General features: G+C 51.0%; 1 protein-coding gene across 1 annotated transcript in view; it reads right to left on the minus strand.

Annotated features, from left to right (window-relative positions):
* LOC144169916 (dimethylglycine dehydrogenase, mitochondrial-like) overlaps positions 1 to 15,807 on the minus strand; it is a 58,538-nt gene that overhangs the window by 31,505 nt on the left and 11,226 nt on the right. Inside the window, exon 2 of the mRNA XM_077699364.1 lies at positions 13,182 to 13,371. Coding sequence (XP_077555490.1) covers positions 13,182 to 13,371 — 190 coding nt within the window. The remainder of the gene's footprint in view (positions 1 to 13,181; positions 13,372 to 15,807) is intronic.

Consider the following 15,807-nt stretch of genomic DNA (forward strand, 5'->3'; position numbering starts at 1 on the left):
CGTTGTCGGGCTTTTGTATTGCGCTTAACGCGCTTTTCACCACTTTTTCCTATGCATAACAATTCTCTTATGGGTGCTACTATTGTTAGTGTTGTGACGCCTAATCCATGTTAGGCACCATCATTTTTCGGCATAGCAAAATGGCCTTGAAGGGATTTTTCGGCATAGCAAAATGGCCTAGAATTGGGAGCGAAATCGACAAAGAAGAAGAAGGAGGGCGTGGGGGTCATCTTCACAGTGGTCGGTCGGTAAGCGCGCTTTGACCGAGCGGTGTTGACTCCGTGGTTTTTGCAACAGCCGGCGTCGCCCACACGGTTGACGCTTTGGAGACGTCACAGACAAAGCCCTATGAGTCGGAATGGTGTGCCAGTACTCGGGCAAGAAAAACTGGTCGACAGCACATCGGGAGAGGTGGATGGAATGCCTGTCACTGACCCTGGAAGAAGCTGTTAACATCAGGAACGTCCTCGCAAATCCAGAGTTAAAGTCACTTCTCACCAACAGGTCCCTCTATAAGGACGTTGAGAAAAGAGTCTGCTTCACGTGCAAGCAGACAAAGTTCTCCTTTTTTCGACCCTGGGGCATCAAGTGCAAGCTCTGCTACCGGACAGCTTGCGACATGTGTTCAACCAAGGCACACATTCCAACACATGGGTTCGACACAATACCCGTGTACATGCTGTGCCCCACTGGAACCGAACAGGGGTCATCAAGTCATTTTCCACATTCGGCACTTTTCCAGTTTACCAGTGGGTCAGCACCATCGTCACCCATCCTGAACAGTCCTGGAGGTGTCACTGTGAACACCAAGCTCAACGTGGCCCCATCGACAGCCTGGCTGCTGGTTCCGAAGCTACGGTATACGGTGTTGAGTCCGGGAAGGCCGACCCGAGCCGAGCTCCGTCACCTCCTAAATACGTGTGGTAGCGTGGTGAAGCGAGCAGCCAGCCAATGTTGCTGCCTCGAAGAAGATCAGAACCCGAAGGCAAACGTAACTTGTTTAATTCATAGCGAGAGGTGAGCCGAAGCCAAAGAACCGTTTGCCCCGACGGGCGAGGTTACAGTACAGGACTCGAGCAGAGTGACAGCATTGATTCACTGCTCAAACAGGAATGAACTACAGCACTTGGAGGGGTCTTATTGATACCCAAAGCACCAACGGTCAAAACAAGCTTTCCCCCTAGATTGTGCACACGTCATGAACGGCACAGACACACACAACGCTCTTTCCAGAGATCGTGAGCAGTCGGTAGTAGCGGCGCACGCTGAGACCGAGAGAGGGGAGAGACGAGGTCTCTGTAGCGGCTTCCGCGTCCTTCGGCAAGTTGAAGCCTGCCTCGTCTGACGACGCCGGTTTGATTCACGCCGATAGCGAGGCGCCTGAGATCCAGGCCTGTCGCAGCTTGTTTTTCGTCGGCTGCAAGTGTGTCACCGACAAGGGTGGCCTGCTTGAAAGGCGCACGTAGTGAAGGCTTCGCCACACAGCCGAGGAGTATTGCGGCGGGCCGATTCGTAACAGCGGCCTTTGTGCCACTGTGTGCAGCCCGCGGGCTGCTCAGGGCGCCCCGCCAGCCATGCATTGGGCCCCTACCCAACGCACGCGCACCTTTCAGCGAAAGGCAAGCTCGCCACATGACGAGCGACTGCCCGGTCATGTCTGCCGAGACTGCCAGGGCATGATCCGACACATCACCTTCGCTAGCAGGACCGACACGGCCAAGTCACAATGGGAGGCATGCCACCCGCCCCTGTGCCCCTCGCTTGTGCTTGGCTCCCCCACCGGCACGCCGGAAAGCATTCCGCCTATACCGACCAGCACCTGCGCGTGAGGTGCCGGTCAGTTGTCCGAGGCTTCTAGCCACTGCTGCGATACATGAATTTCTCAAAGTCTTGCTGTCTGGATACTGTATCAGTGCTTTTTCTCTGATGACCGAGATTGCAGCTGGTGCTTTGCAGTTTATCCACCAAGCCTAAAAGGCCAATGAACGATAGTCATGTTGCCAAGGGCGTAACAAATGACGGTGCCTGGCACAGATGAGGAGTAACAATACTTTATGGTACAGCAATGCACCATGAATTGTCCACACTTATTGCTTAAATGGTATCGACTACGAATAAGAGTCCAACCAGCGAAGCTGGAACGTGTGGCCTGTGTTTACTCGTGCGTTACCCTTACATTGGTACATTAAAAGCCTTTTTTGTACTTTGCGTAATTGTGGTATTTCCTTTCGTTCCCGTTACTACTCGTGGCATCGCTGATGGTAAGCTGTCTGGTCCTCGGAGAGAAAGAGAGAACTTTTATTGCTTCAACGGCTAATTCGGGGGGGGGGGGGGGAGGGATGGTGACCGAGGGCCGAACTTGTGACGCGTGGCCTACCCATTTCGAAGTAACGTGCGGCCGGTGTTTGCCACTGCCCCGTCGACGCTGCTCGTTTCGCATCGCCTACCGGGAGACCTCTCTGCATTCCTCTAATAGGGAGCCTTTCTCTCTATGCCAACCCTGCCCACCGTTATAGCTTGGTCTGTGCTTCATGCATACAGTAGTTCGCTGCGCGCACGCTCTGCAGCGAGAGAGAGAAACCCCGCCTCACTTTCTCCCCTTACCTTTAACTCCTTTCCAACGTATCTTTTTTTCACGCATGCTAATCGCCAGTCTTGGGCAGCAACTGGTTAATAGTAACGCGTTAGCGACAACTATAGTTATTTTTAAAGTAACTTTTAACTTTAACTAGTTGCTTTTAAGTTAGAGGAACTTGTAACTGTAACACTTAATTTTTTGCACAGCGCATGTAACAAGAAATAGCGTTACAGCTGCCTCAGTTAGACAGGAGTAACTACAGTTACTCCTCTCTACCTTCCATCTTTCGACAACACGGCTACCCTCGCAGTTTAGGGAAGGGGGTCACTAAGGCGATTTTCTTCGCTGCATTTTCTTCGTCTTGAGTAGAGCGGAAACAAGAAAAAGCAAAGAAACTGGACATTAGACCTCCGAAAAGAGGGAACCTCTAGGATTCCAGCTTTGAGAAACAACTCATACTAAGTTGCAATGACTTTTGCAAAGGAATTCCCCGACTCGAAAACTGCACCAACAAAAAGCTTTCACGCAATAAAATGGGGCGTACATAACGACTGTTGGTGTTGGGCTTGCGTGCGCGCGCACTTTTAGGTTCCATTTGTCTAGGGTTTTACTACGTGCAATTTTGACTAGCCGCACGCCTTCGTGCGTTTCTATTAAACTGTATCATTTGGTTTCCGATCCATTGCTTATTGTTATAAAGAAACGACAAAGTAACGACGTTACTTTTTTCACAGTGACTGTAACAGTAACAAGTTACTTTTGAAAACAGTGTTGTAGTTACAGTAACTGCAACACTGTTACTTTTTCTCGGTAACGTGCCCATGGCTGCTTATCGGGTTTCGCCAGAGGAGTTTTCAGCGTAAACAGAACCGCCGGGTATTCGTTCGCCTAGCCACATATATATATCCCACCCGGCGGGCATTCTTTCTTCACTTTCTTTCTGTCTTTCCAAATTCCTTATCTGTTTCAATGACCTACCACATTCTCCCCTTTGCTTTCCGAGTTCTTGACTGCCAACCTTTATTTCTGTCTTAATTCAACGAGCCCCTCATTTCCCATTCGGATTCGCTAATACACACACACACACACACACACACACACACATTTATATGTATATATATATATATATATATATATATATATATATACAAAAATGGTTTCGACCACTGTAAAAAAAGAGAACAGATTTAATAACGTTTCGGCCGAGGGACCGGCCTTCGTCAGATATATATATATATATATATATAACACAGAAATAAGGGTTGGCAGTCGAGAAAACCTCGGAAAGCAAAGGGGAGGATGTGGTAGATCATTGAAACAGATTAAGAATTTGGAAAGAAAGAAAGAAAGTGAAGAAAATGGAGGTCGTGGGTTCGGATCCCACCTGGCGGGCATTTTTTCTTCACTTTCTTTCTTTCTTTCCAAATTCTTAATCTGTTTCAATGATCTACCACATCCTCCCCTTTGCTTTCCGAGGTTTTCTCGACTGCCAACCCTTATTTCTGTGTTATTTTCAACGAGCCCCTCATTTCCTATATATATATATATATATATATATATATATATATATATATATATATATATATATATATATATATATATATATATATATATATATATATATAGCGGCCGGTGTTCCATCATCTGCGGTCACATGTGGAAAAGGTAACCTGCGCCGAGCGGCGGAGGAGGGTTGCGGTGGAGCACGAGGGGAGAGGGGAAGCATTGTCACCGACTGGAATGAATGGGAAAGCCCGTCTGATACGGAGCTGGAGACGCAGAGTTGGCAATGGGCCTGGGGCTACTCACCGTTCGTAGAAGGAAAATTCGTAATAGGGCATTTTGTAATAGTACAATTCGTAGCAGGACAATCGGTCGCGTAGAGAAGTTCGTCACAGGGCTGTTCTTCGCTAGTACATTCAGTAGTTCAGAAAAGCAAATGACATTGACTTTTCAGTGCTTAATAAAGTAAGGACTATTAAAAGTGTGGGTGTAAGGGGGAGGGTGGGGGCACCGAACCTGTATGTGCGAGAGATGAAGTTTAGGCGCCTCTCAAGGAAAATTCAATCCACCCTTGACAGTCCACGGGAGGCTGTGGGTTCGCCGGGCTAATCGTATCACTCAAGGCCGAAAGTTAGTCGTTAAGTGAGCCTTCACCATCTAGAACGAAGTTTCATGACAATTACAAGATCAAGCTCTCCAGCCAAATGCTATAAAGTAACTGGGCGTTTGAAGTTCCAGAACGAATCGACAAACTGAGAAATGCACCTTCTGAATGTCGAAGAAAGACCTGCAATTGCAAACATCGTGACTGGCGTCTCTAATCTGCGCGTTGTTAAAGCCCCAAATAACCACAGCCATGCTCCAGACCAAATCGAGGTTAGCTGTCTGAAAATTCGAATTGCGATATGCCCCATGTGCGACGAGTTGCCCGACTAAACTGCCTTTCGACGAATAGTCTATACAGCCCCGGGCCAGCTCGGCTGTCAGGACATGTGCATCGGCCCTGGAAAACTCTTGAGCCGCTAAACCGAAAACCGAGCCGCTAAAACGAAGCCGCTAAACCGACTATCGAAAAGCGTTATCGTGCTTTTCGATAGTCGGTTTAGCGGCTTCGTTTGTGTTCAGTGTCATGGGTAGTTAAAAGATATCGATGTATATGCCGCGCCTTCCACGAGGTCTACGGGTGATCCTGTCCAAGAGCATCGACGTAAACATGCCGCGACTCTTGCAATGAAGACGTGCAGCTGCAACGGATGAACAAATGCAACAGCGTTTCGTGGTGTCTTTGAGGCTCGTTTCGATCCTTCAATGTCCCTATGATCATTCTGAGCGAAACGAAACGCGTAAGAGGGGAAAATAAGAAAAATTAACGCTTGCGCAATGTTATTGGATTGGATTGGAAAATACTTTATTGACATAGATCCTGCAGCAGGCGGGGGCCGATTTACGGCTCCGCCTCAACGCGGTCTAATGTTGCATCGCCTTTCGCAACCCTACTGAGCACTAGCTCCTTTTCGGAGCCCATGCCTTTCGAGCGCGGTGAAGATCTGCTGGATGGCCAATTTTTGATCTATCTTGCTGGCTGACTCGATGGCTCCTTGAAGTTTCGCTGGATACTTCTCGAAACTGGCACTGTCCGGTTCGGTGGCACAGTCCCACATAACGTGCCACCGGTTGGCCGGTCCCTTTTTGCACACACTGCACAGGGCCTCGGGGTATTCGTCCGGGAACATCTGATGTAACGCTGCCGGTGATGTGACCGACGCTGTCTGGAGTCTTTTTCGCCACACCGCTTCCTCGCGACCCAGAGACCGATGTGGCGGCGGGTACGCCCATCTCGAAAGCCGCATGTTCTTGAGTGTTTCGCCATAGCCTCTCGCTCGGTCCTTGGTCTCCGACCACCATTCGCATTCGGGACGACTCTCCACATTGGGAGCGCGGTGAGTAATAGCGCGCGCCTCCCTGTGGGTCGTCTCGTTTTGGTTGGGTGTATTAGGAGAGCATTCACCCGCGTGCGCAGGGATCCACCTTGCTTCCACTCTTTCTTCCTGCGCAATCACTCGTTAGATTATCTTGGCTGCTGTAAGGTCCACTTATGAGATCAGCGGCCAGGCGCCCGGGCTGCGCGTGAGAACCCGCCACTCTGTCTGGGGGCTCAACACTGTGGACTCTACGCCGCAGCCGTCGCCAATTCGACGACGTACGAGACGTGGCTCGTACGTCGGCGCGTTCCACGGATGGCTGCGGCACGAGCGGGAGAAAATCAACGCTGCAATAAGGAAGGCCCACAAGACGGCGCTGGGCCTCCTCGCCAGTACGAGCAACGACGCCCTGGCTTGACTAGGAGTCCATAATACCCTGGAGGAGGTGAGCGAGGCCCAGCGCACGACGCAGCTGACTCGCCTCGCAACAACCAAAGCCGGAAGAGCGATCCTACAGAGGGTTGGCCTGCGCCCGCCAAGGGCCGAATCCTATTGGGAGGAAGCCCCGCAGCGGGAGGAGGTGAGCAAGCAAGTAGCAAGGCGCCTGGTGGTCCTGCCGCTCCCGCTCAACGTGCACCCGGACCGCAACAAGGAGCGAAGGGTTGCCAGGGCGAGAGCGCTGGCAGAAACATACGCCGACGACGCAAAGGCGGTGTACGTGGACGCAGCCAAACACCAACGCAAGCCGAAGACGTACGTGGCAGCGGTTGTCCGGGCCACGGACGGGAAAGTACTCAACGCCTGCAGCGTCCGAGCGACGTCTGCGGAGCAAGCGGAGGAAGCCGCCATCGCCCTGGCGCTGAGCGGCACACCGGAGGCGACCACGATCCTGAGCGACTCCCGCACGGCCATCGCCAACTTTGGCCGCGGGAGCGTCGGGACGCCGGCGGCGAGCCTGCTGCCGAGGACCAAGTCAACCACGACGATTACGAGTCAACACATCCAACGAGCCAGTACATCCAACGTGCCATCACATCCAACGTTGGATGTGGTGGCTCGTTGGATGTGATGGCACGATGGATGTATTGACATGCTTTTGGATGTAGCTGCTCGTTGGATGTGCTGGCTCGTTGGATGTAGTGGCACGTTGGATGTAATGGCACGTTGGATGTAGTTGCTCACCCATCTGAAGAGGAAAGGTGTGTAACAAAACGCCTGGGCCTCCTCAAGAGCGGCAGCCTCAAGACAGCATTTTTAATTTTTTCGGTCTATCGATCCCGTTCGTTAAAAAACTTCGGTATACCCATCCTATTAAAGGTAATTTTTTAATCGGTAAGGCTTCTTTGGCAACCACAACACTAACAACGCTGTTTACGTGGTCGGAACATGGGAAAGGCACACAGAAAGAAATGCCGGCAGTCTACAACACCAAAGAAGACATAGGGGAATGGTTAGACTATTTTTTACCGTTAGTGACGTTACATTATTTTTTTAATTATTACGTGAGAAAGAAAGAAAGAAAAACACGCGCCCAGAGTGGGGACCGAACCCACGCCAGTGAAGGAGAACACAGTCGCACAGATAGCCGAATTGATAAGGCATTCGAGATCTAATCGAAAGGCGTGGGCTCGGTCCCCACTCTGGGCGCTTGTTTTTCTTTCTTTCTTTCTCACGTTATAATTAAAAAAAATAATGTAACGTCACTAACGGTAAAAAATAGTCTAACCATTCCCCTATGTCTTCTTTGGCGTTGTAGACTGCCGGCATTTCTTTCTGTATTTCCTAACGAGCCCCTCATTTCCAAATGTATAGTGAAAGAATTCGACTGACACGTTTCTCGTTTTTGTTGCCAACAGTTTCGGAGTTTCGGAGTGTTTTGCTTGACTTAGTCCCTAAAGCGGGGTTTACTTTTTTCCTTCTTGCTTTCTTTTTTTAAGTTGTATGCACGGTCCCGGTTCCGCGCTCACCCCCTCCATCGTCCGCAAGGCCCCGATATTTCCGTCTAAGGCGCAGCTTTTTGCCGCAAGAATGAGAGGCGGCCCGGCCCAACGGGCCCGGCCCCGGGTCCTCATTGATGCCATGGGTGAATGCCTGGAATTTATGTATAAAGTAGGACCCCCTCTGCTCGCGTTCGAGGGAAGAGCGGAAGCCGGACTGCAGGAGAGTGATTCTGATATGCTCAATGGAATGGTCCGGAAGGCGCATATGTTTGGAAAATGGTAGATCCGGCTGTGAGGTGACGTGGGATTTGTGGTTGTTGAATCTGAGCCGGAGTGCATTCTCGGTCTGGCCAATATAGTGCTTGCCACACATTTCGCAGTGCAGTCCTGTATACGACGTTACTGGAAAATTTGGAAAAGTTAGATTTTGCCGTGTCGGTTGGGGTGATGAGGGGACAGATTTTGCAGCGCATTTTCCCGCATGGGCGGAAGCCTGAGTGTTGTTTCGTGACCCCAATTTTAGCCTTAAAAAGCATATCTCTTAAGTTCTTGTCTTTACGATACATTACACGGGGTGGCTCGGGGAAGATAGCTGACAGGTGCTCACTTTGTCTGATCATGTTGTCTGATCAATCCATCAATCAATCAAGTTTACCCACGACATATCTCAAGATACTATCAACTTTTTGGATGTAACCCTTCAGGTACATGGCAACTCCCTCGCGACCACCGTCTACAAAAAACCCACGGATCGCTAACAGTACCTGCATTTTGACATCAACCACCCACGACATTGCAAAGTTGGAATACCATACTCGCAGACATACAGATACCGCCGAATCTGTTCTGATGTCGAAGAATTTGATAGAAACTCGCAAAATCTAAAGAACATCCTCCTGAATCAAAATTACCCAGAAAATATAATTGATGACGCAACCAACCGGGCCCGCCGAACAGACCGCCAGTCAGCATTGTCAAAAGCCAATTCACAAAAAAAGGGAAACACCTCAGACCAACCTGGTATTAACATACGGTGCGAGCATGCCACGAGTAAACAACATACTGAGCAGGCATTTCAACATGATCAGACAAAGTGAGCACCTGTCAGCTATCTTCCCCGAGCCACCCCGTGTAGTGTATCGTAAAGACAAGAACTTAAGAGATATGCTTGTTAAGGCTAAAATTGGGGTCACGAAACCACACTCAGGCTGCCGCCCATGCGGAAAAACGCGCTGCAAAATCTGTCCCCTCATCACCCCAACCAATACGGAAAAATCTAACTTTTCCAAATTTTCCAGTAACGTCGTATACAGGACTGCACTGCGAAATGTGTGGCAAGCACTATATTGGCCAGACCGAGAATGCACTCCGGCTCAGATTCAACAACCACAAATCCCACGTCACCTCACAGCCGGATCTACCATTTTCCAAACATATGCGCCTGCCGGACCATTCCATTGAGCATATCAGAATTCACTCCTGCAGTCCGGCTTCCGCTCTTCCCTCGAACGCGAGCAGAGGGAGTCCTACTTTATACATAAATTCCAGGCATTCACCCATAGCATCAATGAGCTTCCAAGGCATCACGGGTGTGTGTGTTCTTTTGCCGTTTGCGTATCGGAGGGTCCTGTCAGCCCGCGGCCTTTCAGGACGTTCCGCGTGCGTCAAGACGAACGGTTTTAGGCATCGACTGATTTGTAGTGGCGGTTCGGCCTGTGACGTTACGTTATGCGCGGAGTGCAGGCTTGGCAACAAGTCAAAGATCCTCGGACGTGCAGTAAAGCAGTAGAATAGACAGTTGGGCTAGTTGGTGTTGATGCATCGCAAGTAGCGCTTGAAACGGGACGACAGAAGAGAAGACACACACGACGGCGCTAACTCACAACAGATTTTATTACGCACAAACACAAATATTAACACAAATATAAACACACAATAAACGTGTTCATTCTGAGTATATATTTGTGGGCATTACGCAACAGGGCATTACGCACTAAGTAATTAAACGTTGTAGGTGCTTACAACTGATTTTATTACGCATAAACACAAATATTAACACAAATATAAACACACAAAAAACGTGTTCATTCTGGGTATATATTTGTGGACATTACGCACTAAGTAATGAAACGTTGGAGGTGTGGTGCAGTGGATGTACTGGCCGAAATTGGATGTGATGACACAGCTTTGGATGTGATGGCACGTTGGATGTGATGACACGTTGGATGTGGTGGCGCGTTGGATGTAGCGGCACGTTGGATGTGATGGCACTTGGATGCAGTGGCCAAAAATGGATGTTTATGCTCGTTGGATGTGATGGCACGAAATTGGATGTTTCTGCTCGTTGGATGTGATGGCACGATGGATGTGTTGGCCCCAAGTGAACCACGACCCATCTACGATGGTTCGCGCGTGAGCTCGCGTACCGTGCGGCGCCCCCCCCCTTCCCCCCGCCCCTCGGAAGCGGACGAGGCTGACTTCCTGGACCCGGACCCGCTACTGGACCTCGGAGGAATCCTCGCTTGGTACCGAGAGGGCCGCCGAGCGTTGCCTGGGCCTCACCCGAGACTAGGGCGACGTGAGGGGGTCCTCTTACGACAGCTACAGATTGGAACAGTACTCACGCCGGCCCTAGCCCGGCACGTGTGTCCCGGACTGTTTGAAAGTGCTACGTGCAGTGTGTGTGCGCGAGAACTGGCAACCTTAACCCACGTGCTGTGGGGGTGTGACGCGTGTGCGGGGGGAACCGGGCGGGACTCTCTGCCACCGGACATAAAAAACTACATCAGTTCGCCTGACCATCAGGCGCAACTCCAAGCCATCCAGCGGCTCGACGCGGCCCTGGCCCGGCAAAAGCGAACGGAGGTAACTCCTAGTAGCTAGCGCCGGACCGGTCCACGCTGAGGTCTAGTGAGATAGGGGGTTGGTGAAGCCCTGCGCGGCCTGATCCACCCTTACATGCCGGATTGATATCAATAAAGTCATTTTCCTCCTCCTCCTCGCCAATTCGTCACGGTGCGCACGGGAGACGGATTGTCTGGCCCACCGAATACCACGGGGATAGTCCCCCATTGAGAACGCAGACGGCGCCGCCGGGTTCCGCGAGACAACATTGTTAACGCGCCCCGGTCGGCACAGTCCAGTGTCGCCACCTTTCGCTCTCACCCCGCGGGGTCGCGCGCACTTGCTCGTCCGCGAGCGTGCCGTTGACCCAAAGATGGCGGCGCCTCATTGAATATTCCGTAGCGCGCTGAGTGACAGCTGTCTACGTGAATTTGGGCACTCCCTTACGCGTGTACGAACGCTACAGGGGCGTTCCCGAGAGAGTGTGATCTCGAGGTGTGATTGAGGCCGAACTTGGCCGTTGGAAATCGTTCTTGTCTGAGCGCTGAGCTGGGCAGTTCCCGGCGGGACAAGGAGTCTCGCCCGTTAAAACTAGGTTGGGATTTGTGAGCCCCCTAGGCTAGAGGTTAAGATCGCGTCGGAAGTTTAGGGTACAGCGCCGTACCGGGCAACTAGACAGATCTTGCGACGAGACAGAGTCTCGGCCATCGTTTCTCGAACGGTTTGTGTACGCTCCTAGGGTAGGAGAGTTAGACGAAGTTGAGAAGCTCAAGCGATTTGTGCGCACTTGAAGCTAGCGTCTAGCTGAAGTTTTTCCTTTTATTAATCATGTACCCAGTTATCCTACTGTAAATAGCTGTATATAAACTCTTCGTTTCCCTTCTCCAACTACCAACGCCTTGAGTTCGTCATTTCGACCGCCGTCTCCAAGATCTTCAACACCATCGCCCTGCCAGCCTCCTGCCAAATCAACCGGAGCCCGGGCGATTAGGTTTCTGATCGACAGCGGACTTCGGGGAAACGAATGCCTTGTCACTGATCCGGCCGTTGGTTAGGTTTAGGACGGCTTCTAGCGAATCGCTTAGGACGGTGCCACACCACGGCTCGGCCATTGCTAGGGCGATGGCGATCTACTCTGCTTCGGTTGCATTAACACATCGCATACTCACTGACGTGGACACTTCCCCCGTTCTCGCATTGATGGTAACCGCTGCGTATCTGCCCTTTCCGTAGTCTGCTGCATCCACGTACGCATTATTTTCTGGTTTCCCCGCTATATAGCTTGCTTGAGACAAGTTTGCGTCAAATGTGGTGTGACGCTCGTTTAATGAGTTAGTCACAAAGTCATATTAAGGTGGGTCCACGCAGAGCATGGAGGAAATGAGACACACTGAGGCGGGTGAAAAACATTAATAATTAGTTTGATGGGGTGCCTCTGTGGTGCCGGCTTCCTCACCAGGTTGGGCGGAATCGTTCGGGTTGCAGGGTGTCAATCGTCGACGGGGCGCCGACGGGCCAAGTGGGCCTCGGGGCCAGGAGATAGAGGCAGTGCGGGGCCGGTGGCTCGAAAGGTCGGCGCGGTGAACCCGAGGGCAGGAACGGGAGGCAGTACTGGACCGGTAGTTCGGCGAGCTCGAGCTGTAGGCCGCGGTCAGGAAGGGGAGGCTGGGCGGGACCGGTAGCTCGGCGGGCTCGAGGTGTAGACCGGGGCAGGAAACGCTGGCAGCGAGTGGGCTCCTGGGAGGGACGCGCTTTCGGATTGCTCCTACGGCTGCGTCCGAATGGCAAGACGGTCGCCCCAAGTCTAACCTCGATCCCCTCCGTTCGCTCCTCTTTATCTGCTCCTCCTCCTACGTCCGAGCAGCGGCAGGGAAAAGGAGGAGAAGGGCCGGCTTCAAGCGGCGGTGGACGACGCGGATGCCTGCCCACCCGCCGAGGACGCGTCGAGCGGAGGGAAGCCTGGCTCGCCCCGAGGCGAAAAGGAACCATGTGTCCTTAGCGATCGGCCGCGCGTGCCCACGGGAAAACTTCCTGCGGCCAAAGTTGTTCCATCTGGTTCGGAGTAGTCCGGGCACACACACGACCGTCACAGTGGCATGAGTGTTATTCCAACCGTGTAGGCAATCATTATAATGAACCAAGCTTGTATTTTGTCTTCCTGGACGTATACAAACAAACGTGCAAAATGGACGTACAAACAAACGCAGGAACGCCAAAACAGCCAGCTGGGGGAATTCGTTTACTCTCAGTTTGGATGGTGCGAACTACATGGATGTAGTATTTTATTTCTTTCTAGACTGCACTCATTTTGTGTTTTCAAGATGAAGCTAACGGACAGACGGATGAAGAGACAGACAGCGGGATGGGGTGTAGGGAAGAAGGGAGTCACCCTACCGCGTGCCACGTGGATCCGGCCGTGAGCTCGGTCTTTTCGAGAAGCGCCACGCTGCCATTGCCCAGCTTGGCCAGGTGGTACGTGAGGCTGGTCCCCACGGCCCCGCCGCCGATCACTACCACGTCCACCGAAGCGGGAAGCCGGCCGACCTCCTGCTGTTCGGCTTCGAGCGACGACCCAGACTTCGTACTGCGCAAGAAGACACGGATGAGATGGATTTGCGGAGCTGAGTATTTGTCCCAATATGCGCATGTGCACAACCGAGACAGGAAAATTTCGCATATTCCAAGCCGTATGTCCCATTAAACCCTACAAATTCTACGCCAGAATCCCCATGTGCCCCTCGCACACATCGTATGGACTCCAAGCAAGATGGGATTAAAAGGCACTGATGCGGCTGATGTAATGGCCCGCAAACATGTACTCGGGCCGTTGCTGACTGACCCAGTGGCCCCTACACTTCACCGCGCCCCCAACCTCGTCCACTCCCCTCCTTACATACCCCAATACCCTCACCCACTATAAGCTACAACGACAAAAATGTTCACCCCTTCATCGTACTCTTTTTAGGACCGACGCGGATACACTACGCAAGCTACGGGCAAGCGTCATTCTCCAAAATACATTTTACTACGTCATCATCATCATCACCATCAGCCTGTCTACGCCCCCTGCAGGGCAAAGCCTCTTCCATGGATCTCCAATTATACCGGTCCTGCGCTAACTGCGACCAATTTATCCCCGAAAACTTCTTGATCTCATCTGCCCACCTAACTTTCTGCAGCCCGTCCCCTGCCACGCTTGCCTTCTCTATCCCTTCTGTTGCCCGGTTATCCTGCCTTCGCATTATATGTCCTGCCCACACCCATTTCTTTTTCTTAATTTCTACTCAATATGTCCTTAACACGCGTTTGTTCTCTGACACACTCCAATATCTTCTTGTTCCTTAACGTTACATTTGTCTTCCGTCCATCGATCTCTGAGTCGTCCTCAATTTAAGTTTAACCCTTTTAGTAAGCCTCCAGGTTTCTGCCCCCCAGGTGAGTACCGGTAAAGTAGCGCTGTTATACACTTTCCTCTTCAGGGACAATGGTAGGCTGCCACTCATTATCTGGGAACGCCTGCCGAACGCACTCCACCCCATTCTTATCCTTCTAATTATCTCTGACTTATGGTTTGGATCCGGCGTCACTACTTGGCCTAAGAAGATATATTCGCTTACCATTTCCCCAGCCTCCCCACCCTTCTCAAATCGCTGTGCTCTCCCGAGGCTATTGAGCATTACTTTAGTTTTCTGCATGTTAATTTTTAGGCCCACGATTCTAATCTACTTGCCTAGTGCGGTAATCATGCTTTGCAATTCGTCCTCCGAGTTACCACGCCATGTTCCCCGCCCAATACCATGCCACACGTTAGTTTTGTCTAAACATGGGAACTCTCTAGAACATTACCGTAGAATGCTCAACTGACCAGCTGGCCAGCTCCGACCCCTCTACCCTGGGCATGTTGGCAGATAGGGGAGCGCGGGCCTCCAAGGCATCCTGTACTGAGGACGCCTCTTACCGGACGGGCGCCCTAACATGTGCACCGTGCTTGCTGTCTTGAATAAAGTTTATTCAATCAATCAATCAATCAATCAATCAATCAATCAATCAATCAATCAATCAATCAATCAATCAATCAATCAATCAATCAATCAATCCGTCGCAGCCCCTTGTAGTCTCCCCATACTTTAACACGGAAAGCGAACGGAATGTGAAACGCTCATGTTTTGACTGCCTTTACATAACTGGCCAGCCTCGGCGATCATGGTGTCTCAGTTCTGAAGCGCACAAGAAATACATGGGCTCTTTTCGGTATGTTCGCCATGTCAACTTGCGGGAGGGAACTACACTCGGATATAAAATGGCGCAGGAGGACTTGTTTAAAAAGTGCAAAGATAATTTGGTGGCATGATGACTGCATAATAATAATAATAAAAAAACGTCAGTGAAGTTCTGAAGACTGAAGAGCGCTATGAACAGCACAACCCTTCGCTTGGACCTCTACAATGCAAGGCTACTTCGGATTGATCAAAAATGATTGCCTCCCTTTTGCGACTGGTTCCTGAAAGAAGTGGTGGTGGTACCATGTTCAATGGCTCTTACCCACTCAGGGGGATTGGCCAGGAAATGGGTAGTTTACCGAAAGAAACTATGCAGGTTTGGGGAAAAAGAAAGATATTAGAATGCATTAGCAGTAGACGACTAGACAAATAAAAGTGGCAAATTATAAACAGATGGAAAAAAAGGTTAAAAAAACAATTGCACAAAAATTAGGAAGTATACCGAAGAGAGAATGTGGTGCAGACGAAGCGAGTCTTCTGGAGGCGTGCTTGACCTTTTCATCTACTATCGCGTAGTGAAGCGATTAGTTTTCCTCACCGAGCTGCGAAAGAGAGCAGAGTACATACATTCTTAGATTGGGAGCATTATCTACCCACCGAAGATACAGTCGGTGTTGAAGAAAGATGCACCATGCCCTACCCCCGTGTTTTCTTGGAGCGCGAACGTGGCAACTTGCAGCACAATTGCTATTCATTGCAATATCCGCCTCGCGTTCGCATAGCTAACGGTCAGTAAAGTA

Source organism: Haemaphysalis longicornis, unplaced genomic scaffold (assembly GCF_048455015.1).
Source record: "Haemaphysalis longicornis isolate Haplotype H1 unplaced genomic scaffold, Haemaphysalis longicornis Haplotype H1 scaffold_2, whole genome shotgun sequence".
NCBI classification, from domain to species: domain Eukaryota; kingdom Metazoa; phylum Arthropoda; class Arachnida; order Ixodida; family Ixodidae; genus Haemaphysalis; species Haemaphysalis longicornis.